General features: G+C 40.8%; 1 protein-coding gene across 1 annotated transcript in view; it reads right to left on the reverse strand.

The window, feature by feature from the left end:
- The window catches only part of GREB1L (GREB1 like retinoic acid receptor coactivator), a 301,032-nt gene that overhangs the window by 69,212 nt on the left and 204,429 nt on the right, over positions 1–27,391 (reverse strand). Inside the window, exons 8-15 of the mRNA XM_026456017.1 lie at positions 19,310–19,426; positions 18,569–18,688; positions 17,422–17,559; positions 14,562–14,747; positions 8,843–9,169; positions 7,521–7,649; positions 6,441–6,575; positions 4,106–4,303 (exon numbers count right to left, since the gene is read on the reverse strand). Of these exons, the coding sequence (XP_026311802.1) occupies positions 4,106–4,303; positions 6,441–6,575; positions 7,521–7,649; positions 8,843–9,169; positions 14,562–14,747; positions 17,422–17,559; positions 18,569–18,688; positions 19,310–19,426 (1,350 nt within the window). The remainder of the gene's footprint in view (positions 1–4,105; positions 4,304–6,440; positions 6,576–7,520; positions 7,650–8,842; positions 9,170–14,561; positions 14,748–17,421; positions 17,560–18,568; positions 18,689–19,309; positions 19,427–27,391) is intronic.

The raw sequence follows: 27,391 nt of genomic DNA on the forward strand, positions 1-27,391 counted from the left end.
CTCCGTTCAAACATCAGTTGAGCACCTGCTGGTGCCAGGCCCAAGAGAGGCATGAAATGAGGCACTAGGCATGCAATAATAAAAAAACTGTCCTTGGGCCGGGCGTGGTGGCTCACACCTGTAATCCCAGCACTTTCGGAGGCTGAGGTGGGCGGATCACCTGAGGTTGGAAGTTAGAGACCAGCCTGACCAACATGGAGAAACCCCATTTCTACTAAAAATACAAAAAAATTAGCCAGGCATGGTGGCGCATGCCTGTAATCCCAGCTATTTGGGAGGCTGAGGCAGGAGAATCGCTTGAACCCAGGAGGTGGAGGTTGCGGTGAGCCAAGATTGCGCCATTGCACTCCAGCCTGGGCAACGAGAGCGAAACTCGGTCTCAAAACAAAAAACAAAAAAAAAAAAACAAACTGTCCTTGCTCTTAAGGTACTACCTTCTGTGGCCTCAAGCAAACTAGGCTCTTCTCAATTCACATGATGACATATGAGGAAACTAAGTCAGATGATTTCTGAAAAACTTTGTTTTAACAGCTATGATTTTAAAGAGTTATTATTTATTTATTTTTTTTGAGACGGAGTCTTGCTCTGTCGCCCAGGCTGGAGTGCAGTGGCCAGATCTCAGCTCACTGCAAGCTCCGCCTCCCGGGTTTACGCCATTCTCCTGCCTCAGCCTCCGGAGTAGCTGGGACTACAGGCGCCCGCCACCTCGCCCGGCTAGTTTTTTGTATTTTTTAGTAGAAACGGGGTTTCACCGTATTAGCCAGGATGGTCTCCATCTCCTGACCTCGTGATCCGCCCGTCTCGGCCTCCCAAAGTGCTGGGATTACAGGCTTGAGCCACTGTGCCCGGCCCTAAAGAGTTATTTTAATGGATAATCTCCTGCTACTTATTCTACCCAGAACAATTTCTCCTCCATACATTTTAACATGCTTCTAGTCCTTTCTCTTCTATCAATTTGTATGTGTTCCAAGAATATGAAGGTATTTAAATATCAAAACAAATACTTTTGTAATTATGATGTGACTACACTTTCATTAAGCATGATGCTCACAAAAGATGTTCATGACAGGAAAAAGGTACACACTGTAATGCCAAGTGAAAAAAAACAGAGGCAGGGAAGAGAGGGGGAACACTAGGTATTATTTGGTAATGCCAACATTTTAACAGTGGTTACCCTTGAATGGTAGGATTATAAACGTTTAAATGTTTCTACTTTAATTTTTTAAAATAAGGCATACCATAATCATGCTTTTGTAACAAAATAATGTTTAAATATACAGAAGTGATTGTTTTTGCAGCAAAAATTTCAGTATGTATGCCAAAGCCAGATGTAAATAATTCTAAAAATACGCTTTGCTTTGAGTGTGCCAAACCTGTCTATTACATTGATTTTTTTTCTGGATTCTAAGCTTATATAATTGGTCAAATTCTGGTACCTTTTTGAGAGGTGACAATCTTAAAATACTCACTTTAGAAAAATCTGAGGGCATTGAGAAGAGAGAGCAAAGAACCTGTACAATTTCTTCATCTGTCAAAAATGCAAGGCTTTATTTAGGAGCTTGCATTTATTAGGAAAGGTGAAAGTGCAGGTCACTGAGAGGTTATTTCAGGAAAAGGCTCTGCAGATGATTTCGTCACTTCAAACAGGTGCCATGATGTGTTTGCTCAAACACAATTTGCGATATCAGATCACAAACTCAGGGAGGCCACAGATGCCAACTGGTACGACTAAAATACCTAAAAGACAAGGCCCTTCCTCCGTGCTATGAAAGAAAAAAAAATAACAAAAAATCTGGCTACTGCTTGGTGTGACCAACACCCATCCATCCACTCCCCATACTGGAGAAGGGGCAGGAAAAATAAATGCAGAAACAAGCCAGTAGCTGAGAGACAGAACTCACTGTGGTTTTCGGAAGAGCTGTGAGAGAAGGCATTTGACCTTTTCCAGCTCATCACTTACAGGTCGATATTTCCAACAAGTCATTTTGTAACTTGTCATTCCAAAATTGACAGTCCAGAAAGAAGACTGCACTGTCAACCAGGCACTTGGGCCTCCAGAAGATGTGGACAAAACTTCACATGTCAGTCACAGCCACCAAGAGGGGTTAAAGAGATAGAAACAGGGAAAAATGTACTGTCAGTCAGCTCATTTGGCCTCTAGAACATGAGGCCTTTTTTCAAAAGTTTTAATTTTAAATTTTGTGGCTACACAGTAGGAGTATATATTCACGGACTATATGAGAAAATTTGATACACGCATGGAATATGTAATAATCACATCAGGGTAAATGGGGTATCCATCCCCTGAAGCATTTATCCTTTGTGTTACAAACAATCCAATTACAATACTCTTTTAGTTATTTTTAAAAGTACAATCAAGCAAGATTTCTTATCGAGCCATGCTACTCAAAGTGTGGCCTTCTGACATTGGCATCCCTAGAAGCTTGTTAGAAATGCAGAATCCAGACTGGGTGTGGTGGCTCTCACCTGTAATCCCAGCACTTTGGGAGGCTAAGGCTGGTGTATCACTTGAGGTCAGGAGTTCGAGACCAGCCTCGCCAATATAGTGAAACCCTGTCTCTACTAAAAATACAAAAATTGGGAGCGGTGGCGCATACCTGTAATCCCAGCTACTTAGAAGAGGCTGAGGCAGGAGAATTGCTTGAACCCAGGAGGTGGAGGTTGCAGTGAGCCAGGATCGCACCACTGCACTCCTGCCTAGGCAACAGAGTGAGACTATGTCACAAAAGAAAAAAAAAAAAAAAAGGAAAAAAAAAAAAAAAAAAGAAATGCAGAATCTGGAGCACAACCCAAACCCACTGAAGTGGAATCTGCATTTTAGCAACATCCCCGGGTGATCTGTATGTAGGATAAAATTTGAGAGGCACAGTATGACAGGTATGAACATATAAACCACATTTTAAGCACTTCTGGATTTTTCTGCTTCCTATTTGTTTTTAAATATATTGAAAGTAAAATTATTCTTTTTTTTGGTGGGGGATAGGGTCTCACTCTGTCACCCAGACTGGATTGCAGTGTCTCAGTTCACCACAACCTCTGCCTCCCGGGTTCAAGTGAGTCTCCTGCCTCAGCCTCCCAAGTAGCTGAGATAACAGGCATGTGCCACTACCACCTGGCTAATTTTTGTAGTTTTAGTAGAGATGGGGTTTCACCATGTTGGCCAGGCTGGTCTTGAACTCCTGACCTCAAATGATCCACCCAACTCGGCCTCCCAAAGTGCTGGGATAACAGGCGTGAGCCACTGCCCCTGGCCGAAAGTAAAATTCTTTACTCTGGCAAAAACAGTCATCTTCCAGATCTAAAATCTGCTTGTGAGGTGTGTGTGTGTGTGTGTGTGTGTGTGTGTGTGTTCCTCAGCTAAGGTAATCAGAAGCAACTTGACATTTATGATTTCCTTTTCAAACCTAGTTTACAAAGGCAAGCATTTTACAGCTGTCCCAAGTTTCTAAATTCCTTATAACTTCTTGTAATTCTAATCAAATTTTATTTTTGAAAAGGGTTCTTATTTACCACAGACTTATAACATTTTTTTTTTTTAAGACTTGTAAAATTTTTGCTCTCTACCTTTTCTGGGAAAATCATTTTTTTCTTTAAAGTTATTAGGAGTAACGCTAACCGTTTTTTCTTAAAGAATGTCATAGATGACATAGGGGATGCTGTTCTGGTTTCCAGGTTGCAGATGTGCTGGTGACATGCTAAATGGCCAAGAATCCACCTATGCAAATGAGGCCTGCATGTGGGAGGAGTTCAGGTGGCACAGCCACCATCAACTCATGCAGGGCCATCCCTGCCTTGAGAAAATCTCTCTTCATCAATAAATGACCAGATTCTAGTCCCACAGATTACATCATGAACTTAACGGTATCTGGCAAACATGCATAGCCATTTACCCTTGACCTTGAGGGAAAAGGGACAGAGTACTTTGAGGGAAAACTTCAGATAAACCCAAAATAACAAAGTGCTTTTATGATTTTTATTACTGAAGAAGGTTTTAAGCATCCTATAAAAGTTTGGATTAAGCAAAAGAGGCAGCGGTATCTAAAGCTGGATCTAGGTGGGCTCCTCTTTGAAAGTTCACTCTTACCTGATTGTCGAATCCGTTGAAGAGTTTGCTGAACCAGCACCTCCGATCTGGGGACAATGATGATGAAGTCTACTTTGCTGAAGTGACCGAGGTCCAGGCTCTGGCTGCCACTGTCCGCTATAGCACACACCTGGGATAAGAGTTTTCTGGCAACTGTTAGCTGCGGTTGATAAATTTGGAAGGTTTCGTTATCTAAATCTAAAATTTAAAAAGAAGGCATAAGAACAAGGTTAATTTACTTCCATAATGGCCACTGTGAATCTCTATGAGGACACATACCACACAGACAGTAATGTAATACACTCTAAGAATTCTCACCTGCTATTTGCACTCTCTATGAGTTTTAATAGATTTGCCTATTTTTCCTGAAACGTGGATGAGAGGATGTGCTCAGGAGTGGACGTGGCAGTTTTGCAAATGTATTATTTTAAATTTGATTGATTATCTCACAAATGCCTAATTCACTACCCCTATCCCAACCCAGAAGTGGAGACAGACAGACTACACTCTCACAGCTGGAGCCAGGACTCATCTCTGAAAAGGGGAACATTTCCGGTTTTCTTTAGAAATATCAGCACAGGCCAGTGTCCCAGACCCGACCCAGTTCAAGGAAAGAGGAGATGCCATAATGATCATAATGCCGAGTCCCCCTGAACTTTTCTGGATGGCATTACAGTAAACATTTCCTCTTCAGCAAGTCAGTTGCAACATGGTTGGAAATACCCTTCCCAGTGACTACATAACGCGGGTCATGGAGACACGACCTTCACCTTTCTTCCCACTCAACTCCACTTTGCCAGTGCTGTGACCTGGCAGGTCTAGGTGGTTGTGGCCAGCTCCAGTGCTGATGCCTGGACTATCCGAAGACACCTGACTCATGACATAGCCAGCTGGCCACTCAGCAGGTGACGTATTACAAAAACATTTCCCAGATACTCTAAGCAGGTCAGTAGCTTTTTATTGCAAGTATAATCAAGCAAACAATCTTTCTTATACATGCATGCACATCCACACACACAATGAAACAAGTTTAGTCAGCTAAACGCACGAGCAGGCAACATCCGATGCTTCTTTAAAGCGCTAGTGATTATCAGGAACACATGTGGCAGTTTAACTGCAACAGGGCCTAATTAACCTGTGCTAATTAATGTTTTCTAAAACCAAATGCAGCTGAGGCAAAGACAGTCCGTCAGCATAGCCCAGTTACCATGGACACTGACAGCAAGTGGAGATTTATACGGACGGTCTCCCTAGTGGTTGAGAGAACCCATTGGAAAAGCCCAAACATGCAACTTTAAATAGAAGCCTAAACAGTCTTTGTACCACAGACTACTAATCAAAATATGTCTTTTAATACAGTTAGGCTGTCATTTCAAAAACATCTTTCAACAAGATTTTTTAAACAGGGAACCAAGAATGTACTTGGGAATCTGTAAGTCCTCTGAGAATGTTTAAATTCTAAATGTGTTAATAATTCAAAACAGTTAACATGAACACATTTTAGATCATCTGGATGATCACTTTATTACCAAATACCATTGAGAAGTCAAAACATTTTATTGCCTATATTTGCATTTGTTTTTACAACAGAGCTGACTGCCAAACCATGCTACTTTTATTGCCTGAGACACTCCTAATATATAAATGATACATTCCGATCAAGTGGGGGGCCAAGTGGCTGTCAGCAGCAGCTTATAAGGGTCTGTCTCCCATCTATCCTTTCTCCTGTTCTTTTTTCTGTTCTGTCCTATGTCATCCCTGTCAATCAGTGAACTGGGGAAGGAATCTGAACCCAAACGAATCCAGTCTAACGATCAGACTCCTCATCCCTGACACTGCCCCTCTGAGCCCCTGCAGCTTGTTGTAGGGCGGATGACATGTTGGTAGCGCTATTCTATCTGCCAAGAAAGCCTCACTATCCCTGAGATAATGTGTGTTTTACAAGTCAGAGAGTAAGTGAAGGAGCAGGAGCTAGGGGCCCTGTACTGCCTGTAGTCTGACTCTCTCAGACAGTTTCTTGAAGGCCTCTGGGCACAGCTGGTGGAGGAAAATGAGCCAATGTCCTGGAATCTTTCAGAGAAAAAAGAGAGAGTGCTTAAGATAAAGTCTTTGACTTGGATTTTCATTCCAGAAGACTTTTACTAGGAACAAGGCCTTTGATCCAGGCCACATGGGAAAGCATATTTAATTTGAACCAGGTTTATCATGTAGACAATCAGGAAAAGGCTGTTGTGGTCTATGACTTGAAGAATCCCCAAAACCCTTAGAATGACTTAGTTTTTATAACGTCTGTCCTAAGGACTGACTTCCTTGTTTTGGTCTGAGATGACATTACCCAGGTTTTGTGTGGGAATCATAGCAGCAGCCTCCTGGGGTGACACACATTCATTAAGGTCTCCATTGAAAGGGGTAACCACACTGTCTCCTCTTCTTTGTTGCATTTTTTCCAGCAGCTTGTCTAGGTCATCGCCTATTACAAAATAAAGTAGAGATAAGAAGGTTACGAGGAAGGATATGTTTGTTTTGTTTTTACTAACTGCCTGAGTTGGGCAGTTAGGCTGTTCTCAGTAGATTTGTTGGTCAGCCAGAAATTCATATCAGCATTTACACTTGGCCATCTTCATAGTATACTGGTGTCTCTATGGCAAGAATTACTCTCATTGATATAGTGCTTATAATTTACATGCTTTCACATGTTATATCTCGACCTTCCTAATACTCAAAAGCAGGCAGAATGGGATTAGAAAACTGAGTTCCACGCTGGGCGCAGTGGCTCATGCCTGTAATCCCAGCAATTTGGAAGGCCAAGGCACAGGAGGATTGCTTGAGGCCAGGAGCTGGAGTCCAGTCTGGGCAACAAAGGGAGACCCAGTCTCTACAAAAAATTAAAAAATTAGCCAGGCATGGCGGCACATGCCTGTAGTCCCAGCTGCTTGGGAGGCTGAGGTGGGAGGATCGCTTGAGTCTGTGAAGAGGGGTGGTGTCAAGCAGTGAGCTATGATCATGCTACTGCACTCCAGCCTGGGTGATAGAGTAAGACACAGTCAAAAAAAAAAAAAAAAAAAAAAAAGGAAGGAAGTAAGGAAAGGAGGAAGGGAGGGAGGAGGGAAGGAAAGAAAGGGAAGGAAGGAACAAATGAACAAACCGAGTTCCAGGGAGAAAGAAACTCGCCCAAGGTCACTCAACGAGGTTGTGACTGAGCTGAGACTTTTGAATCCGGTACCAATGTGCCTTCCTCTAGACCCCCTTACTGCTTTCTGTGGTGTTAGTGACAAAATACTTGAGATAAACCATTTCAAATGAAAGATCAGCTGGCAAGCTTGAGCTCCACACTCATGTTGACAAGCTAATATTTAAATTCAGAAAATCACACAACTAGGGGCTGGCAGTGTTGCCAAATCTTACAACCACTCACCTAATGATGTGGTTTTGAAATGTGATGCCAGGAAACTGACCTTTCCTGTGATAAGCTCATAACTAATTTCTTTCAAAAACTCACTTGTGGTGAGCATGCTCTCTGCCAGAGCTCGGGACTGGTGCTGACCTGCAGGATGGAGGGGAGAAGAGAAAACTCATCAACAGAACAAATGTTGCTGGAACATTACTTATAATGGCAACAACTGGAAACAATCAAAGGATGTCACCATAGGGACTTAGGTTGAGAAAATTATGACACACCAAAAGGTGTGGACAATTATACAGCACTTGAAATATCAATTCTGACTCTAGACAGAAACAGAAATGTTTATAATACAGATGATCAACGAAAAAAAATGATGTACCTTATGTTTGTAACTAAAAACCTGCACATATTTGTGTTTAATGACTAAGGAAGGTCCCTGTCCCCAACCAGGGGCTGTGGGTAACACCACAGCTGTCCCAGGGTTGGCCAATTGGACAGATGTCCAGGGGCTGAGAACATGTAGGAAAAACAGACTAGAGAAGAGTATGAAAAACCTTAATAAAAATTGTGCTTGCATGGTTATAGTGAATATTTGCCTTAAAAATATAAACACGTTTTTAACAAAAATGAAAAAATATTAATGTATCACACTGATGAAGCTTTCTGGAAATACATGTAGCACAGAAAAATGGGCAGACAGGTTTTGTCAAAGTGAGGGGACTTTCTTAGCTTCTTTGCTCAGAAGAGGTGAGAGCCATTCACTACAGAGAGGAGAGAAGCAAAATGTAGTCCAAATGGCTACCCAGGAGGGTGCCTGATAGAAAATTTGCACAGTGCAAAACAAACAAACAAAAATCCCCTCCCACCCCCCAGTTTTGTAGTGTACCAACTTTCTGAATCTTTTCCTTAGAGTCGATGTTACAATATTAAATAGACTCTTCAGTGAGAAGGGGAATATATAAGCTACTTTTCTGGCAAATTCGATTAATTGGCTTAGGCCACCTGTGGCACTGGCTTTATCACATGCTAGAGTAGTAACATTTCCAAAATCTTTAAAGGACAGCAGTTACATGAGACAGGGGTATCTGTTACTAGGGAGAGCTTTGAAATAATGCTCCCACAACCAGCTGACAGGGGCACCAGCCAAACTGAGGGCTACACAAAACCTGATCTGAGAAGGAAAGGGAAAGTTAAAATTAGGAGGATGAGCCCAAGCTCCAGCAATTAATCAGAGGTTGACTATGCGGATGCCTGAAACACACAACACACATTTTTAAATGGACAAATGGTCAAATGAATTGATTAAACAAACAAAAAACAAAAAAGTTACTCACCTAACACTACCACACAAAATTCATTTCCTCTGATTTTCGATGCACAAATTGCCACCACATAATCTGGTAGCCTTTGATAGTGTCTCATTTCACTGAGAGTCCTTAAGGTCTCTGAAATGCCCTCCGCCAAAGAGTTCTGGGTCACAATCACATGAACCAAGTCTTGAGATACGCTGGCAATTAATCTAGCAAGCCAGGGGAGTTGTCCTGGTGACACAGGGACACACTGAGCACCTATCTGCAGGGCTCTTTCTCTCAGAGTAAATTCTTGCATAGCTTTCAGCATAATTTGCTCAAATTCTTCCCTGAGAGGTACCTGATCAGGACCTATATAGAAGAGAATTACAGCTGGAATTTAAAGAATCATAGGTAGAAGAGAGACATACAGCCATGTGCTATCCTGCAGTACTTCTCAGCCCATCATACATACTCCAACTAGAAAATCACCTCTTTTTCTTGGAGTGGTGACAAGTAGAGTCCTACTAATCATTTCCTGTTGCGAAATTATTTTTCTTTCTGCCTCAATTTTTGTAAAAAATCAGGCTTCTGTTTTTCTGTGTTCCTGATCTTTTTAAAAGAGGATGTACTAAGCGAAACCATTAATTCCACAGTATGCCCTTGGAGCTGGTCCTTGCACGTGGCCTATTTCTTGACCTATTAAGCTTAGCATTATGGAAATTGTTAATGACTAATGAAAAAAGAAGCCTGGCTGGGCGCGGTGGCTCACGCCTGTAATCCCAGCTCTTTGGGAGGCCGAGGCGGGCGGATCACGAGGTCAGGAGATCGAGACCATCCTGGCTAATACAGTGAAACCCCGTCTCTACTAATACAAAAAATTAGCTGGGCGCAGAGGCGGGCGCCTGTAGTCCCACCTACTCGGGAGGCTGAGGCAGGAGAACGGCATGAACCCTGGAGGCGGAGCTTGCAGTGAGCCGAGTTCGTGCCAATGCACTCCAGCCTAGGCGACAGAGTGAGACTCTGTCTCCAAAAAAAAGAAAAAAGAAGCCAACCTATTGGTATATAACCAATTTTAAGTTTCATTCAGTTCTCATTTTAGTCATAGGCATTTTGGAAAACATTTTAATGTATTGCCTCTAAGCCTAATTTTGAGAATACTGTGCATCAGGAAATGAAGTTTAATTATTTTTCACTCCCAAGTTATATTGAAGGCAGCCTCACACTTTTCCCAGATAGAGAACGCTTTCATGATCTAGTTATTCCCCAGCATTCTGGACTGTTAAATATGCCATTTGGCCCTTTTCTCCAACCAGTTGGAGCTAAACTTACACTGCTGACCTGTGGCCCCTGTATTCAGGGGGATTTTGTTTCTTATTCTCTTTAGAAACTCAACGTCTTTAGAACAAAATAAGCAAGTCAATGTTTGGTATCCAACTGACACAAATGAACTAAGATTTCAACATTTCGTTTAAATTGAAAGCAGTGAGAATATAGTCACTCCCTCTATTCAATCATTTATTTTGCTGTGTGAACCCAAGATTTGAAACTCAGGTTCCCATAAACCAGCTCAGACACCTCAGTGTCTGTGATCTGAGACCAAGCAACAGCCCCAGAACCCACTGCTAAAAGCCCTTTATGGAAGAACAAGGGGGTGATGGGCTGGACTTCTGCACGAGAAGGAGGCACCACAAGTGAGTCAGACCCATTCCTTTCTCTAATAGGGATCTAAGTGGTTTCTCTGGCCCTTCCCATCTTTTCTGGGAAAGTAAGAAAAGTAGGCGTTTAGTAATGCTTTTCAGACACAGAAAATTAAATAAAATCTTATACATTATAAAAACAAACAATTTTAATTGAGAAAACAGTTTTTGCAGGATTGGGTGGAGGCCAGGGAGAGGTAGGAGAGTGGAATTCTCATAAACAAATTTTTCTCTTCTATACATGGAAACAGGGCAAGAAAATGGTAATGTATACATTATGTCATTATGTCTGTGTTTCTTCTGTGTTTTTTTTTTTTTTTTTTTTTAAAGACAGCTTCCCTTTGTCACCCAGGCTGGAGTACAGTAGCGCGATCTTGGCTCACTGCAACCTCCACCTCCTGGGCTCAAGCAATTCTCCTGTCTCAGCCTCCGGAATATCTGGGATTATAAGCATGCGCCAACATGCCCGGCTAATTTTTGTATTTTTGATAGAGATGGGATTTCTCCATGTTGGTCAGGCTGCTCTCAAACTCCTGACCTCAAGTATCCACCCTACTCAGCCTCCCAAAGTGCTGGGATTACAGGCGTGAGCCACCATGCCTGGCCTCTACTGTCCTTCTCAGAAAACGTGATGGGAATGTGGAGGGATGTTTTTAAAAAAAAAATCACCAGGAGCCACCAAGACGTCTGATCTTCATTCAGCTTTATCAAATTGGCATCATGGTAATTGTCACTAGGTACATACTCTTCGGTGAGCTCAAAGTGGATAGAAGGTGGTCATCTATTTAAAGCTTTCTTCCACCAGAACATGACAGCTGAAAAGCAGGTGGCCCTGGCTATCTCCAATTCCCTACTGTCTTTCATTAACAACCTGAAAGCTCAGGGGCCTGGTTAATAGTCCATAAGACTCTCTCCAGGACTGAGTAACATATTCTATCAGGAAGCATAATTAATTCAAAGTAGAAAGACATTCTGGGAAAATAACATTACTAAACATATTCACAACATCCCTTGTTGCCTTAAAGCTCACTTTTATAGAGTTTTGACTGATGTACCATTAGGAATCAAGAAGTGGGGGAAAAGGTATTAAAGTTTAAATGAGGTAAGAGACTTCTTAGAGTAAAACGTCTTGCTTCCAAAAATCAACTATCACTTTTTCATCCTCAGCCTTTAAAAAAATTTTTTTTATTTTTATTTTTTAATTAGAGACAAGGTCTCAGTCTGTCTGCCAGGCTGCAGTGCAGTGGCACAATCATAGCTCACTGCAGCTTTAAACTCCTGTGATCCTTCTGCGTCAGTCTCCCAAGGTGCTGGGATTACAAACGTGAGCCACCACACCCAGTGCCTCAGCCTCAGCCTTTACAATTGCATTGCAGGCGTCTTTTCTCCACTTTTGCAAGCTTGATAACAGTAATCTTTTCTTTCAAGTGCTGATCTCCAATAACTTAGGTTAGTCGAGGTATCAGTTTTAACGACTTTTCAGACAAAACTACCTTAATAAGAAAAGTCAAGGTTTAAATAGACTCAGAGGCTTCCAAGAATCTTTGGATTTGCTGATTTCATTATCTACTTCAAAGATTTTCAGATTGTGAAATGACTAAGATTTTTAAAAAGTGACTGCAGTGAAGAGGTACATTCCTTCTGAAGAATCTTGCTTTTCTTCTTCTGTTACCTCTAAGTAACTGAGCTGCTGAAGTATTAAAATTATTCTTTTTAGAAGTTTAGATTTTTTTTTTAATGTTTATAATCTATGGCATATGTGAAACTATTCTTGATTGCCTTCTTGAAACCTCCAGAGGCAAATAATAAATAAATAAATAAGTAATAAATTAAGATCACCAGAACAGTTGTTGAGGTATAGAGAAGTCTCAATGTACAAAGCTTTAGATTTTTAAAGAGAAATAGCTATTCATGTATATTGACAGGCTAATTGATTGACTGGAAGTCAAATTCTGGAGAGAATTGATCCTGCAGGGCAGAGAAGAATCTGTGTAATTAAATTGAAATTGTTTCTTTCTTTCTTTTTTTTTTTTTTTTTTACAAAAGATAACAACGTTTAGTACTTTAAGGAAAGATATCTTATTCTGACCACTTGGTTCATTTAATTAAATTAGACTCTGATTTTAAAAATTGCTATTAAGATTGAAAAAGAGGTCAGGTGTGGTGACTCACGCCTGTAATCCCAGCACTTTGGGAGGCCAAGGCAGGTGGATCACCTGACGTCAGGAGTTTGAGACCAGCCTGGCCAACGTGGTGAAACCCTGTCTCTACTAAAAATACAAAAATTAGCAGGGCATGGTGGCTCATGCCTGTAGTCCCAGCTACTTGGGAGGCTGAGGCATGAGAATTGCTTGAACACGGGAGGTGGTGGTTGCAGTGAGTCAAGATGGCACCACTGCACTCCAGTCTGGGAAACAGAGTGAGACTCGGTCTCAAAACAAACAAACAAACAAACAAACAAACAAACAAACACAAACAAAACTGAAAAAGAGTGCTATAGTGATTTGCTTGGTTGGCTATAATATCATCACTCTATGAAGCCTGGTTTGACTAATTCTGGGTGCATTTAGAAGTTGGCTTTAGATCTTAGAACAAAGTCTACAATCTAATTTCAGTATGTAGCAATTAAAATTATATCATCAAATGAGCTGTGGACCCAGGTGAGTTTTATAATTGTATTATCTTTCAATAAGCATCATTAGCAGCTCTCATGGGAAATTGGTGCCTTGTAAATTTCAAAAGGCCATGTCAAAGCAGAGCCCACGTCAAGTCAGCCTCTCAGGGCACAAAGAGTTCTAGTCAAGATTGCTAGCTAATGCACCAAAGACTGCATATGCCTTAAAAAAGCTTTTTTTTTCTTTTAAAGTTATTTAGTCTCTCCTAACACTGAAGTATTTTTATTTTCTAAAATTAAAAAATTCCACAAGTGCATACAAATATTTTTGCGTTTAATTTTACATCTCAAATATTTTTCTTTTTCTTTCTTTTTTTTTTTTTTGAGACGGAGTTTCACTCTTGTTGCCCAGGCTGGAGTGCAATGGCGTGATCTCAGCTCACTGCATCACTCCGCCTCCCGGGTTCAAGCAATTCTGCCTCAGCCTCCCGAGTAGCTGGGATTACAGACACACGCCACCACGCCCGGCTAATTTAGTATTTTCAGTAGAGATGGTGTTTCTCCAAGTTGGTCAGGCTGGTCTCGAACTCCCCACCTCAGGTGATCCGCCCACCTCAGCCTCCCAAAGTGCTGGGATTATGGGCACGAGCCACCATGCCTGGCCACATCTCAAATATTTTTCTAAGTACATCAGTGGCTTGAAGTCCTAGAGTGAGTGTATAATTAGATGGCCTACTGCCATTTGCAAAATAAAGGACATTTTGATGTAAATGCTGCTGAGCCACTCTAGTATTGTCAGGGCACCTGCATACACCCACTTTGGGACTTAGGAGGATATACCAGATACAGGAAGTGAAGGGTTCATGACCTACATATCCCCCTTACCCTATAACTTAGAGACCTTCCAGGGAGGTCCACGGTTATGACCTCAATGACGGAAAGCACGATGGGACTCCATCAAAGGGGTGTAGCTGGAGAAGAAAAAAAATGGGTGTAGGGCCAGTGGATAAACAAGATAAAAAGGCTAAATGGAAAACTGGAAAATAATTGTTTAAGACAATGGCTGTGATTGCATATCAGATGGTAGGTGCACTTTCAGAAAGGAGGCCTAGCCAAGCTCCCCAGGGAAGGGGTGCTCAAGGTACAACCCTTTAAGGTTTTGCCTACTTTAACTACTTTGGAGACCTTTGGAGCATCATGAGACTGGACACTAGGTGGTGCAATTCATCTCCTCTAGGACCCAAAGAAGCAAAGGAAAGGAAAGGAGTAGAAAAGAAATGAAGGAGAGGAAAGGGAAAAGTTACAGAGAATGCAGATGAAGGGAAAGAACATCAGAAATGAAAGAAGAAAAATAAGAGATAGGGGGATAAACTTGAGAAAGAAAGAAAAAGTACATCACAAAAAACCCTCAAAAGTAGTCACTAGCAAATGATTATGGAAAATGACTTACCCAGCCGCACAAGATACTGTATCGTCAGAAGAATCATGTTTTCCACGCTCAGAAATTGGCTGCCAGTCAACCCTAATTGTTCCAAATCTTTGTTTTCCAACTGTGGAATCTTGTAGCAATTCACCAGCAGAGGACTCACAACAATGTCACCAACATTTCCATAGAAATAGGGTAAAGTGCCATAGCCTGTCCCAATAGAAGCAGGTCAGTGCAGTTCAACATTTCTTTTTATGGTCCAACCAGGTACGCTTGCTCAACTAGGATCAAAGATGCCTAACAAAATTCCCTGCCCTCTGAGATAGCTATCAAACAAATCACTCAAATAAATCAATCCTAAGGAATTCACTTGGATGCTCCACATTCTATCCTTATATTAAATTAAATGAACAGGAAACAAAATACAGTTGGTCCTCTGTGTCTGTGGGTTCCACGTTCAATCAACCATGGACTGAAATAGCCAGGGGGAAAAAATTCCACAAAGTTGCAAGAAGTGAAACTTGAATTTGTTGTGGGCTGAGCAGTACGCTGAATTCACATGAATGACGTGATGTGTAGGCACTGTAATAAGTATTACAAGCAATGGAGAGGTGGTTTAATGTATATGGGAGGATGTGCATAGGTTATATGCAATTACTGTGCCATTTTATATGAGGGACTTGAGGATATTCGATTTGATATGGGAGGGGGCCTGGAATCAATCCCCCAGGGATACTAAGGGACAACTGTACTCATATTATCTCTGTTTCTCATGGAAGGGACATGTTAATATTTTGCCAGAAGATTGATGAGTTTGCAAAACATGTCTGTATCCTCTGTAAAACTGCAATGATACAATATTTCTGATAAAGTCCCTGATCAAGTTTCTTTTCAGGTAAGAAATCAGAAAACAACAAACGACAATACGGCTGGGCGCAGTGGCTCACGCCTGTAATCCCAGCACTTTGGGAGGCCAAGGCGGGAGGATCACCTGAGTTCAGGAGTTCAAGACCAGCCTGGCCAACATTTTCGCCTTTAGTAGAGGCGAAACCCAGCTTCTACTAAAAGCACAAAAATTAGCCAGGCATGGTGGCACGCAACTACATGGGAGGCTGAGGCAGGAGAATCGCTTGAACCCAGGAGGCAGAGGTTGCAGTGAGCTGAGATTGTGCCACTGCACTCCAGCCTGCGTGATAGAGCGAGACTCCATCTCAAAAACAAAAAAACTGGCCAGGCGTGGTGTGGCTCCCGCCTGTAATCCCAGCACTTTGGGAGGCCAAGGCAGGCAGATTGCTTGAGATGAGGAGTTTGAGACCAGCCTGGCCAACATGATGAAACCCTGTCTCTACTAAAAATACAAAAATAAGCTGAGCATGGTGGTACACGCTTGTAATTTCAGCTACTCAGGAGGCAGAAGAATCACTTGAACCCAGCAGGCAGAGCGTGCAGTGAGCAGATTGTGCCACTGCACTCCAGCCTGAGTGACAGAGCAAGACTCTGTCTCAAAAAACAACAAAAAACAAAAACAGAAACAAACATCAATACATGTTTCACTTCCTGAGATTTCCTTTCCTTTCCCCTTTCTTTTCCTTTCCGACACTATCCACCTGGAGATATTACTGAGATTTTCTTAAAAAAAAAAAAAAAAAAGTAAACTAAATTTATTGATTAACAGCAAGATTCTACTAGTTTCAGGCACTTGGAGATCCCTGATCCTTTGTTATCTTAGCTATTTTTGTGAGGTTGTCTTCCTAAATGTCAGTAAACAGTCTCAAATTGTTTTAGAAATAGATAGGAAAAAATGTGTCCAAATATGCCCTGTTTTGGTGGTTGATGGAGAGGATAGTCCCTCGGTGAGACTTTCTAAAAGGCAGGCACCAAAGGACCAAAGGGTCCCCATGTTCTATGCATCTTTCCAAAGCTTAGTGGCACTATGTTAATGTTCAAAAAGAGCTTCCTAATTCATACAGCATTTAAGCAACTGGGATCCCCTCAGTACCTACAGAACTAGGATTAGCAGACAGAGTAACCAGGTAAAGGACATGACTCCAAGCAAAACCATCCAATTAGGCAGACTCAGGCCCACCCAAAAAGCAAATAACACTGCATGTAAACACGTCCTAAAGATGTGGGGACCTTAAACACCCTATCTATTTTGTCCTAAAGGTAGAGCGAGCAGTCTCCTTCTGGCCTAGGCCAGCCCTAAACCCAGGAGACTCCTGACATGGGTATGAAAAGCACTAAGTTAGTCCTGGAATGTAGGGACCACTATATGCCTATACGTCCCCTTGTAGACCACCTGGAAGGACTCAGCCTCCTCAAAGATACTAAGGTTCAGACCTGCAACTGTGGGGCCTCTTGGTTCTCTTGAGTAGGGTCTGTCAGCTGGCTTGGCTTGTTTTATTTCTTTGCGGTTTGGCTCCCTTTGACTGGAATGTCCCCTCCCCAACCTTGTCCACTTTGACCAACTTTCAGGACCCAGCTTAACCAAGACCTCTGGGAAGTCTTCTCGGACCCCTCCAGGCAGAGGTAAGCCCTCTCTCAGAGCTCTGAGTTCTGGTTGCTCTTGGTTGTGAACCTCTAAGGAGCTCCCATGTCACGGTGTGCTACAATGGCATCACCTATGAGTTGTAATGCTTATTTACCAACTCTAGTGGCTCATGGGAGCTGAGACTCCCCCAATAAACAGTGCTCCTTGAGGGCAACAAGACTTTGCCTTATCCTCAGCTCCTGATATAGCATGAAAGAGCAGGCCAATAAAAGCTGAAAGAATCAATAGATGGATGAATATCTTCATGACTATATGAAAAAACACAAACAATGAAATGGAAAAACACTCCTAGATTCCAGCAAACACAGACAACTTGGAATTCCATTGCCTTACCGATCAGAATTACTGGTCTAACTCCTGAGTTACTCAGCAGGTTTTCAGGAACAATTACAGTTTCCCCTGCAGGAATGGGCCTGGGTTGTAAAATTCCAGTTAGTGGGGTCTGTGGAACTGGGGCAGATAAAAGGGGCTCTGGAAAAAAAGTTTGACAAGAAAGACGACATGTGAAAACTAAATGAAATACAATAGAAAGCAATGCAGTTTTAATACTTTTAATAGAGAAGTATTAGAAATCTAACGGTTTGTTGTGTTTTTCATTAGGTTTATTATGTAAAGTGATAAGTGAAAAAAACAAAAGGAGAAAAAAATTAACCATAATCATATTATGTGGCTATAACTACTATTTAGCATTTTGGTGACTTTCCTTCCAGTTGTTTTTTCCATAGGCAATATTTTGGATCCTGTTTGGTATTTTAGCTTTCCCCCCGAGATTATCAAAGGCATATATCTGTTCATTACATACATTTTGAAAGGTGTAGAAAAGTGTGAAGAAGGATTAATTCATCATTAACCAGTACTTCCTGCAGGCAACCATAGTGATAGATTGGCATAATTATTTGTGTATATAAGATGTCTATGTAGTCTTTAAAACTATTTATTTAAACAAACATTTAAATAACTCATTTATGTCTTAGAACCAGTTTACTTACAATTGTCTGTGGTTTGTTCAGCAAGGTAGACAAATGTTTGAACTGTGGACACCAAATGGCTACAGTTAGATATTCTGAAAGAGAGCCAGTTGGTTTTGGTTTTTCAGGTTTCTAGCCACAGACTGAACCATCCAGGTCAGAAATAATAAGCATGGGTCACATAAAGAACCAGGTAACAGCAGGGAAAATCTAACACCACTACTAGCAAAACAAGTCCATATATGCCCTATGATGGTGGGTTGGTAGCATTGTGTCCCATATAATGAATGGCTTTTCAATGCTACGGGCTAAAACTAAGTCAAAGGTTGAATTCAGATCAGTTGTAATGATCTTGTGCGTGTAGGGAAGGCAAATACGATCGTGACAAAACATTAGCTACTATCAATTTCCTCACATAACTCATCTTCAAGAGTTCAGGGAAAGAATGGAAGTAGAAGATATCTCTGTGAATTAAAAACACACTTACGATCCATCTTATGTTAAAATCTTACCCGTTCTTGAAAGAGGACGAACGGTAGGGACAGGTACAACGAAGCCAGGTTGGGGGAGAGGTGACCCGGGATACCATCCCCGGTGTCGCTTCTTTGGTGGCCCAGAAATGAACATAGTAGCTGAAGACAAACAAAAAAACAAAAAAAGAGATAGTCTTGTTCTCAGCCATGTGGATGAAAGGAAAGAATGCCAGAGTAACACAGAACCTTTAATTTGATTATACTCAGAAAGTCCCAATCACTCCTTTAGAGGTAAAGTTTAAAAAAAAGCCACATTAGTAACCTAACATTACAATAATAGCCACTTAACATCTGTATGTTGTTTTACAGTTCCCAAGTCTATGTAGCTTATTTCATTTGATTCTACCCACAACCTTGTGGTGTTGAAGGGCAAATATTGTTGTTATACCCATTTTGTAAAGGAGAAAGGAAGGCTCAGATTTGTCCAGGATCACACAACAGACAACTTTGAATCCTGTACTTTGGTCAGCTAAACCCATGGTTTTTCAAGACACTTCCTTAAACATTTGTTTCAACATTATTTCCCAGTTACGTCATCCACATAGAATCCCAAGATATTTACTCATTACTGTTCACACCAATTACAAACTTTCAAAACATTGTATGACAAGCTGAGAAAAAAACTCCAGAGTATGTTGTCAGATAATTCATTACAAAATCTGGAGCACTTCTAACCCCGGGTAAGCGCATTATTACAAAACTCTATGACAGGTATTGTACCTTGGTCTCCTGATGCATAGCTAGGTCTTGGTGACAAAGAGTAATTCCCTGTGTGGGCTGGAGTGGAGCTGGATGCACTGCCCTTCCCTCCATGGCTACTGTTTCCATTAGCAGCATCTGTAAAACACAAAGAGAGGAGTGCTCAGAACAGAGGCTGGGCGGGGCACTGCTTTCTGGGATGCTGGAACCATCTGATAGACCTCACACTCTAGGATTCCAAGAAACCTCATGGATAGGACCCAGTCCAGTTACATAAAACCAACTGCAACTGTCAGAGGAAGAGCTTCATTAAAATTGAATGTCACTTAGAAACAGTTTCCTAGGACCCCAAGAGATCTTCTGGAATCATTTCAGTAAAGTCTTTGGAGATGATGGGTGGAAGCAAGGGAAAAAAATACTTATATATATATATATTCTTAACTTTGCATCATGGAAAGTTTCAAACATACAGAAAAGTAGAGAGAATAGGATAATGAACATCTACATACCCACCATCCAATTTCAACATTTACCAACACAGCCCATCTTGCTTTATCCACCCTTACCTCCGCCCCCTCCACATATGTACAAGCACGCTGTGAATTATTTTGAAGAAAACCCATATCATTTTGTACATAAATACTTCTGTGTGCTTCTTTATTTATTTAATTTTTTTGAGACGGAGTCTCACTGTGTCACCCAGGCTGGAGTGCAATGGTGCGATCTCGGCTCACTGCAAGCTCCGCCTCCCAGGTTCATGCCACTCTCCTGCCTCAGTCTCCCAAGTAGCTGGGACTACTGGTGCCTGCCACCACACCTGACTAATTTTTTGTGTCTTTTTTAGTAGAGATGGGGTTTCACCATGTTGGCCAGGATGGTCTTGATCTCCTGACCTCATGATCCGCCCGCCTCGGCCTCCCAAAGTGTTGGGATTACAGATGTGATTTTTTTTTTTTTTTGAGACAAGGTCTCACAGTCACCCAGGCTAAAGTGCAGTGGCAGGCTCAGAGCTCACCGCAGCTTTAAATTCCTAGGTGCGAACGATTCTCCTGCTTCGGCCTCTCAAACAGCTGGGACTACAGGAGTGTGCCATCACACCTGGCTAATTTTTAAAGATTTTTTTTTTTTTTTTTTAATGAGACAGGGTCTTGCTATGTTGTCCAGACTGGTCTCGAGCTCCTGGCGTCAAGCAATCCTTCCACCTTGGTTTCCCAAACTGTTGGGATTACAGGTGTGAGCAACCATGCCTGGTCTTAATGTATTTGTTTCTAAAATAAAAAGACTCTTTTAAAAATAACTGTAATATCATTACTATCCTTAAAATTAACAATCATTAATATTTTCTTTTTTCCTTCTTCTTTGAAACAGGGTCTCACTCCATCATCCAAGCTGGAGTGCAGTGGTGCAATCACAGCTCACTGCAGTCTTGACTTCTGGGCTCAGGCAGTCCTCCCACCTCAGCCTGCCAAGTAGCTGGGGCTATGGGCATGTGTCACCACAGCTGGCTAATTTTTGTATTGTTTTTTTTTTGTACAGACAGGGTTTTGCCATGTTTCCCAGGCTGGTCTTGGACTCCTGGGTTCAAGTGATCCACCTGCCTCAGCCTCCCAAAGTGCTGAAGTTACAGGCATGAGCCACCGCATATAGCCAATAATTTCTTAATGTCATAAAATATCCTATTAGTATTCAAAATTTTCCCCAACTATCTTTCAATTATCTGTAAAAAAAATACTTTTTTAAAACAGCCGGCTTGTTCAAATTGGAATTCAAAAAAGATGCACATACTGAATTTAGTGACTGTGTCCCTGAAACCTCTTTTAATCTATAAGATGCCCTTCCCTTTTCTTTCTTACAATTAATTTGCTGAAAACCTGGCAGAATTTTCCATTTTCTAGATTTTGCTGATTAGATACCTGTGGTGTCACTTATTCTCTTGTCCCCTGTATTTCTAATAAACTAATTATTAGATATAGAGGTTTGATCAAATTCAAGTTTTTTTTTTTTGGCAAGAGTATGTCGTAAGTACTGTGGTATACAGTATTTCCATCAGGGGCACATAAGCCAGTTTTCTCTCTTCTTGTGATATTAAGATTGATTAGTAGGTTCAAAAGTTGTCAGCACAATCCTTGGCATTATAAAGTTGTTCAGCCTTCATGTGATGGTTTTAGTAACCATGATTACTGATGTATTACTTCATTGATTTTTTTAATGCTGTAAAAACTTGATTCCATTGTTCAAAGTCGGTAATCCAACCAGAAGGTAGATCCTGCAAGAAATGTTGGACCTGAGTAAGAACAGAAGTGGGCTGTGTAAATTATGATGGGCTTGAAAAATTTCCAAAAATGGCCAGGCACCATGGCTCACGCCTATAATCTCAGCAATTTGGGAGGTGGAAGAGTAGGATCACTTGAGCCCTGGAGTTCGAAACCAGCTTGGGCAACATGTGGAGACCCTGTCTCTACAAATAATTAAAAAAGAAAGAAAAAAAGAGAAGTTTCCAAAAATGACAGGCTCTCTTTATGCTCATTCTTCTTCTACTTCTCTTAAAATTTCTTCTCTTTTACCACTAAACTTGGCTGGGTGCCATGGGTCATGCCTATAATCCCCAGCACTTTGGGTGACCAAGGCTGGCTGATCACTTGACTCCAGGAGTTCGAGACTAGCCTAGACAACATAGTGAAACCTCATCTGTAAAAAAAAAAAAAAAATGCAAACATTAGCTGGGCACGGCAGCATGTGTCTATAGTCCCAGCTACTTGGGAGGCTGAGGCGGGAGGGTTGCTTGAGCCTGGGAGGTTGAGGCTGCAGTGAACTGAGATTGCATGAGTGTACTGCAGCCTGGGTGGCAGAGAGATACCCTGTTTCAGAAAAAGAAATACACACACACACACACACACACACACAGAGCCACCACTGAACTTTTTTAGGATTCTGTCTTTTTTTTAATTTTATTTTTATATTCTCACTCTGTCACCCAAGCTGAATTGCAGTGGCATAAACATGACTCAATGCAGCCTTGACTTCCCAGGCTCAAGCCATCCTCCAGCCTCAGCCTCCTGAGTAGCTGGGACCACAGGTGCACACAACTACACCCAGCTATTTTTTTTTCTGTTGTAGAGACCAGGTCTCACTCTGCAACCTGGGCTGGTCTGGAACTCTTGGCCTCAAATGATCCTCCTGACTTCGCCTCCCAAAGTGATGGGTTTACAGGCATGAGCCACTGTGCCCAGATGAATTCTATCTTTTGTTCACAGCTTGCCTCAGCCTACATCTCTCCTTGGCTTATACTATTTACACTGATGACTTTAACTAGATGTTGGTGGCTCTCCTCCGCACCATCAGTCCTGAATTATCCCTGTAATAAATTAAATGGCTGTTGAACAGCTCCACATGGGTGTCTTATGGGAATCTCAAATCCAGCATTTCCAAAATTGAACTCACAATCTCCCACTGGAGAGCCTGATCCTCCTTCTGTATCCCTGTCTCAGATGATGGCCCAGAAAGTTGAATGTCGACTGAGACCCCTTCTTCTCCTTGATGCTCACATTAATCAGTTAATTCCTGCTGGTTTCACTTCCTGAGTAGTTCTCTAATTTGTCCTCTCCTCTGCAACCTATTATCACTCTAGCCAAGGACCTCATCATTTGTCACCGAGACGACTGAAATGACCTCCAACTAGTTTTCCTATCTTGTCTTCTTCTTACACATTACAGCCAAAATGATCTAGCTCAAGTTCAAATCAAACCATGCCATTCCTCTGGTCTATAAGTTATACAGCGAAATCCACGTTTCTTAGCCTGGCTGCCTATAACTTTTCCCTTAACCACCACTTACTCACCTCTTGCCACTTTTTGAGTTTTACATTTTATGGTCCTAACAAGTCCAAATTGCTGGAAATTCTTGCATATATCATATTGCTTTTCCCCCTTCCCTTCTTTTCCTTTTAACCATTGTTTCTGCTGTTCCCTGAATCTGAATTGGTTTTTCTCTACTCCTTTTTACAGTGAAGATCTCCTCACTGTCAAACACCAGGTTCCTCTGAGAACTTATTCTTAACTACTCCTATAATGCTGGGCTAAAAAAAAAACCCTTTGTTCTGTGTTCTTCTGTACATTGCCTTATTAGCTACAGTACACTGAAAATATCTTGTCAGAGGTCTATCTCCCCCACTAGATTACAATGAAATTGGGGGTCAGGGATTGAACCTTATTTATCTTTGTATTCCCGGATCCTAGTTAAAGCAGGTGCCCAAGAAATGTTTGTTAAATGGAATCAAATTGTTATGTCACTTCCAAGTACCAAGTGTCATTCCCTGACTCTTCTGGCTGGAATGCAGAGAACACAAAGCTTTTCACACTAGTACATTATTACAGACAGCCCCACGTCTCTCTCCAACTGGCAGGGAGAGGCAGCTTCTGTTTTCTTCCATCAATTTGTCAATTAAATGTCACACAAGTCTTTTATGGACTATATATTTACCAAAGAAATATAAGTGAGGAAAACATCACCTGCAGCAAAAGTCTTCCCTACAACCTGCAAAGATAAAGCCAGTGGTTTCACAACATTCTTATTCCGGGTCAGGTCCTGAGCTCCACTTAAATTGATTGCAGAATTAGCTGGACTGAGAATCGGCGAATCTTTAAAATGAAAGAGTTTGTTTAAATTAGCAACTATTTATATATGCAGGAAGGAAGTTAATTCAACAAGAGTTGAGAAAAAGCAGATTATAGAATTTCAGTCCTTTCCTTGAACTATTCTGACGTTTAAAAAAGTTCATTTCTATGTATACTGTTTTTTTATTTTTTACTTATTTAACAAACACTCACTAGAAGTTACTATGTGACGCATGCTATTTTAAGCCCTTTAAATATATTAATTCAGTTAATTCCTATAACAACTTTGTGAGGTAAGTATTACTACCTTAAATAATAGTAGCCATTTAACTTAGTCAAAATTAACTGTGGAGTTAGTCTCCATAATCGCCCTCAAAGCCATATATGTGTGTGTGTATATATATACACATATATATGCATATATATGCTACATGCTATATGTGTGTGTGTGTGTGTGTGTGTGTGTGTGTGTGTGTGTATTTTTTTTTTTTTTTTGATGAATTCTTGCTCTGCTGCCCAGGCTGGAGTGTGGTAGCATGACCTCTGCTCACTGCAACCTCTGCCTCCTGGGTTCAAGCGATTCTCCTACCTCAGCCTCCTGAGTAGCTGGGACTACAGGTGCGCGCCACCATGCCCAGCTAATTTTTGTATTTTTTGGTGGAGGTGAGGTTTTGCCATGTTGGCCAGGCTGGTCTCGCAAGTGATCCAACTGCCTTGGCCTCCCAAAGTGCTGGGATTACAGGCATGAGCCACCACGCCCAGCCTCAAAGCCAGATTTTAATGAGATATATTTATCTCTAGCTAGATGAGTTTATTATTTTAAAAGCGTCATGCAAACTAACTCACTGAAATGTAGGAGAAAGCATTTTTCTCTGAAAGTTGCTTTAGTTTTATTTTTTCTTTTAATAAACTAGAATTAATTTACTGCAACACCAGGAACATCCAAAAGAAAGCTTTTTGGATTAAGAAAATAATTCAGCTCAGAAAATCACATGCTATTTCAGAGACAGGCTGTGGAAGAGAGAAAGACTCAAGCCAATCAGAGTTTTTCTAAATGAGTAGAGACCCCAAATCCCTGACTACTCCAGCAGAACAGCTAGATCGATTAACACAGGAAGATGTCAAACCTCTCTGAGAGTCTGAAGAGCATACTCTAAGGAACAGGAAACTTACTAATGGTGCTCCATTAGAAAGTATCTAGAAAATTATTCATCCCACAACATGATTCCTGATCCATCTAATCATTGTTTCTCATCAGAACTCAAGAGAATGAAATCGTCTCCCACTGGCTTGGAAGAGTTAACGTGCTTCTCTGAGGGCCTGACTTACCCACCAGTGAGTGATTTAAGGTCTGCTGGGAGAACCCCGTGCACACACGACATTACAAAGTTGTAGGAAACTGAAGATGACCCCAATTTTTCATGTCTTAACAGAGCCTTACAGGACAAGAATCCAAGTTAAGTCTGCTATGCTATTACACAGATTTGTCTTTATGTTTCAGGACACAGTCATATTGTTTGGAAGATTAGTAGCTTTCTGTACTAGTTCATATCTATAATTTTAGCATATCCCTAATTTGAAGAGTGATAATTCATCTTATATTTTGAAAACAATGAATCCAAATTGGTACAGAATAATGTATTAAAAATGAGAAGGTACAAAGTTAATCTACAGAAATAAATCTTCATATATATCAACAACAATCCATAGTTAAACAAAATGCCTAGGAGTAAGCTTAATAAGAAACGTATGCAACTACATGAAGAAAACATTATAATATTTCTGGATGTAGTATCTGGGATTTGTCTTAACATACTGAAGGAGGAAGTCAGATTAAATAACAATCACTATGTGTTCATAAGTACTGAAGCTGGGTGATAGGTCATGGTGGTGGTTTATTTTATTATTCTATTTTTATATGTGTTTGAAAATGTCGGCTGGGCACGGTGGCTCACGCCTGTAATCCCAACACTTTGGGAGGCTGAGGCAGGCAGATTACCTGAGGTCAGGAGTTCAAGACCAGCCTGGCCAACATGGTGAAACCCTGTCCCTACTAAAAATACAAAAATTACCTGGGCGTGGTAGCACACACCTGTAATACCAGCTACTCAGGAGGCTGAGGCAGAAGAATTGCTTGAGCCCATGAGGTGGAGGTTGCAGTGAGCCGAGATCGTGCCACTGCACCCCAGCCCAGAGCGAGACTCTGTCTCAAATAAGAAAAAAAGAAAAGGAAGGAAAATGTTAAGATTTAAAATTTAAAAAAAACTTATGAAAATACACCTGAACAAATATGAAGACATAACATGCTTCTGAGCAGAAATATTCAATGTCAAAAAGATGCCAATCAACCTAAGTTAATTTATAAATCTAATGTGATACTAGGAAAATTCCTACAGGTTTAGATATTATTAGAATTACTCGAATGTTTTAATGAGGCAAGCTAATGTAATGCTGATATAAAAATTAGACAAGAATAGCTGGAAACATTCTAAAAAATAAGAGAAATGAGAGGAAGCTAGAATTGTTATATAATAAAATATATTATAAAACTTAAATGAATAAAACACTATATGGTCTTGGTACAAACAGAACAATAGAACAAAAGAGACAGTAAGTAACAGATTGAAATACACATAAACATTTAGTAAAAGATAAAAGTAGCAGCTCAAATCAGCAATAAAGAACCATTCAGTAAATTATATTGAGGCAATTATGTATATAGGAAAAAAATAAAGTTGTACCAACATCTTACACCAGGTGTCAAAAAAAAAAAAATCAAATGGACCAAAGATATAAACTTAGACTCTGAAAATATAAAAATAATAGAAAATATGGATATAATTAATTATCACCTTGATATGGAAAAGGCCAAACTATTAATCAAAGTGCAGAAGTCATAAACAAAAGACTAATAAATTCAGTTACAAAAAATAAATAATTTCTGTATGGCAAAGTTTTATAACAATACATATAGTAGCCAGAGAGAGGTGGAGTGGCCATCCTAATCTCAGAAAAAATAAGACTCTAGGCTGGGCGCAGTGGCTCACGCCTGTAATCCCAGGACTTCGGGAGGCCGACGTGGGCGGATCACGAAGTCAGGAGATCGAGACCATCCTGGCTAAGAGAGTGAAACCCCGTCTCTACTGGGTGACAGAACAAGATGCCATCTCAAAATAAATAAATAAATATAAAATAAATGAAAATTAAACACAACATACAACAACTTATGGGATGCCACTAAAGTAATTAGAAGGAAATTTATAGCTATAAATGCCTATATTAAAAAAAAGAATGATCCCAAATCAATCACCTTAAAAGTGATCCCAAATCAATCACCTTAAGAAACTAGAAAAAGAAGTGCATACTAAACCCAAAGAAAGAAAAAGAAAGGAATAAAGACAACAGCAGAAAGGAATAAAGGAATAGAGAAACAATCGTGGAAATGAACAAAACCAAAAGTTTGTTTTTCGAGTGAATCAACAAAATTGAC

This window comes from Piliocolobus tephrosceles, chromosome 18, assembly GCF_002776525.5.
Source record: "Piliocolobus tephrosceles isolate RC106 chromosome 18, ASM277652v3, whole genome shotgun sequence".
In the NCBI taxonomy this organism is placed as follows: Eukaryota; Metazoa; Chordata; class Mammalia; order Primates; family Cercopithecidae; genus Piliocolobus; species Piliocolobus tephrosceles.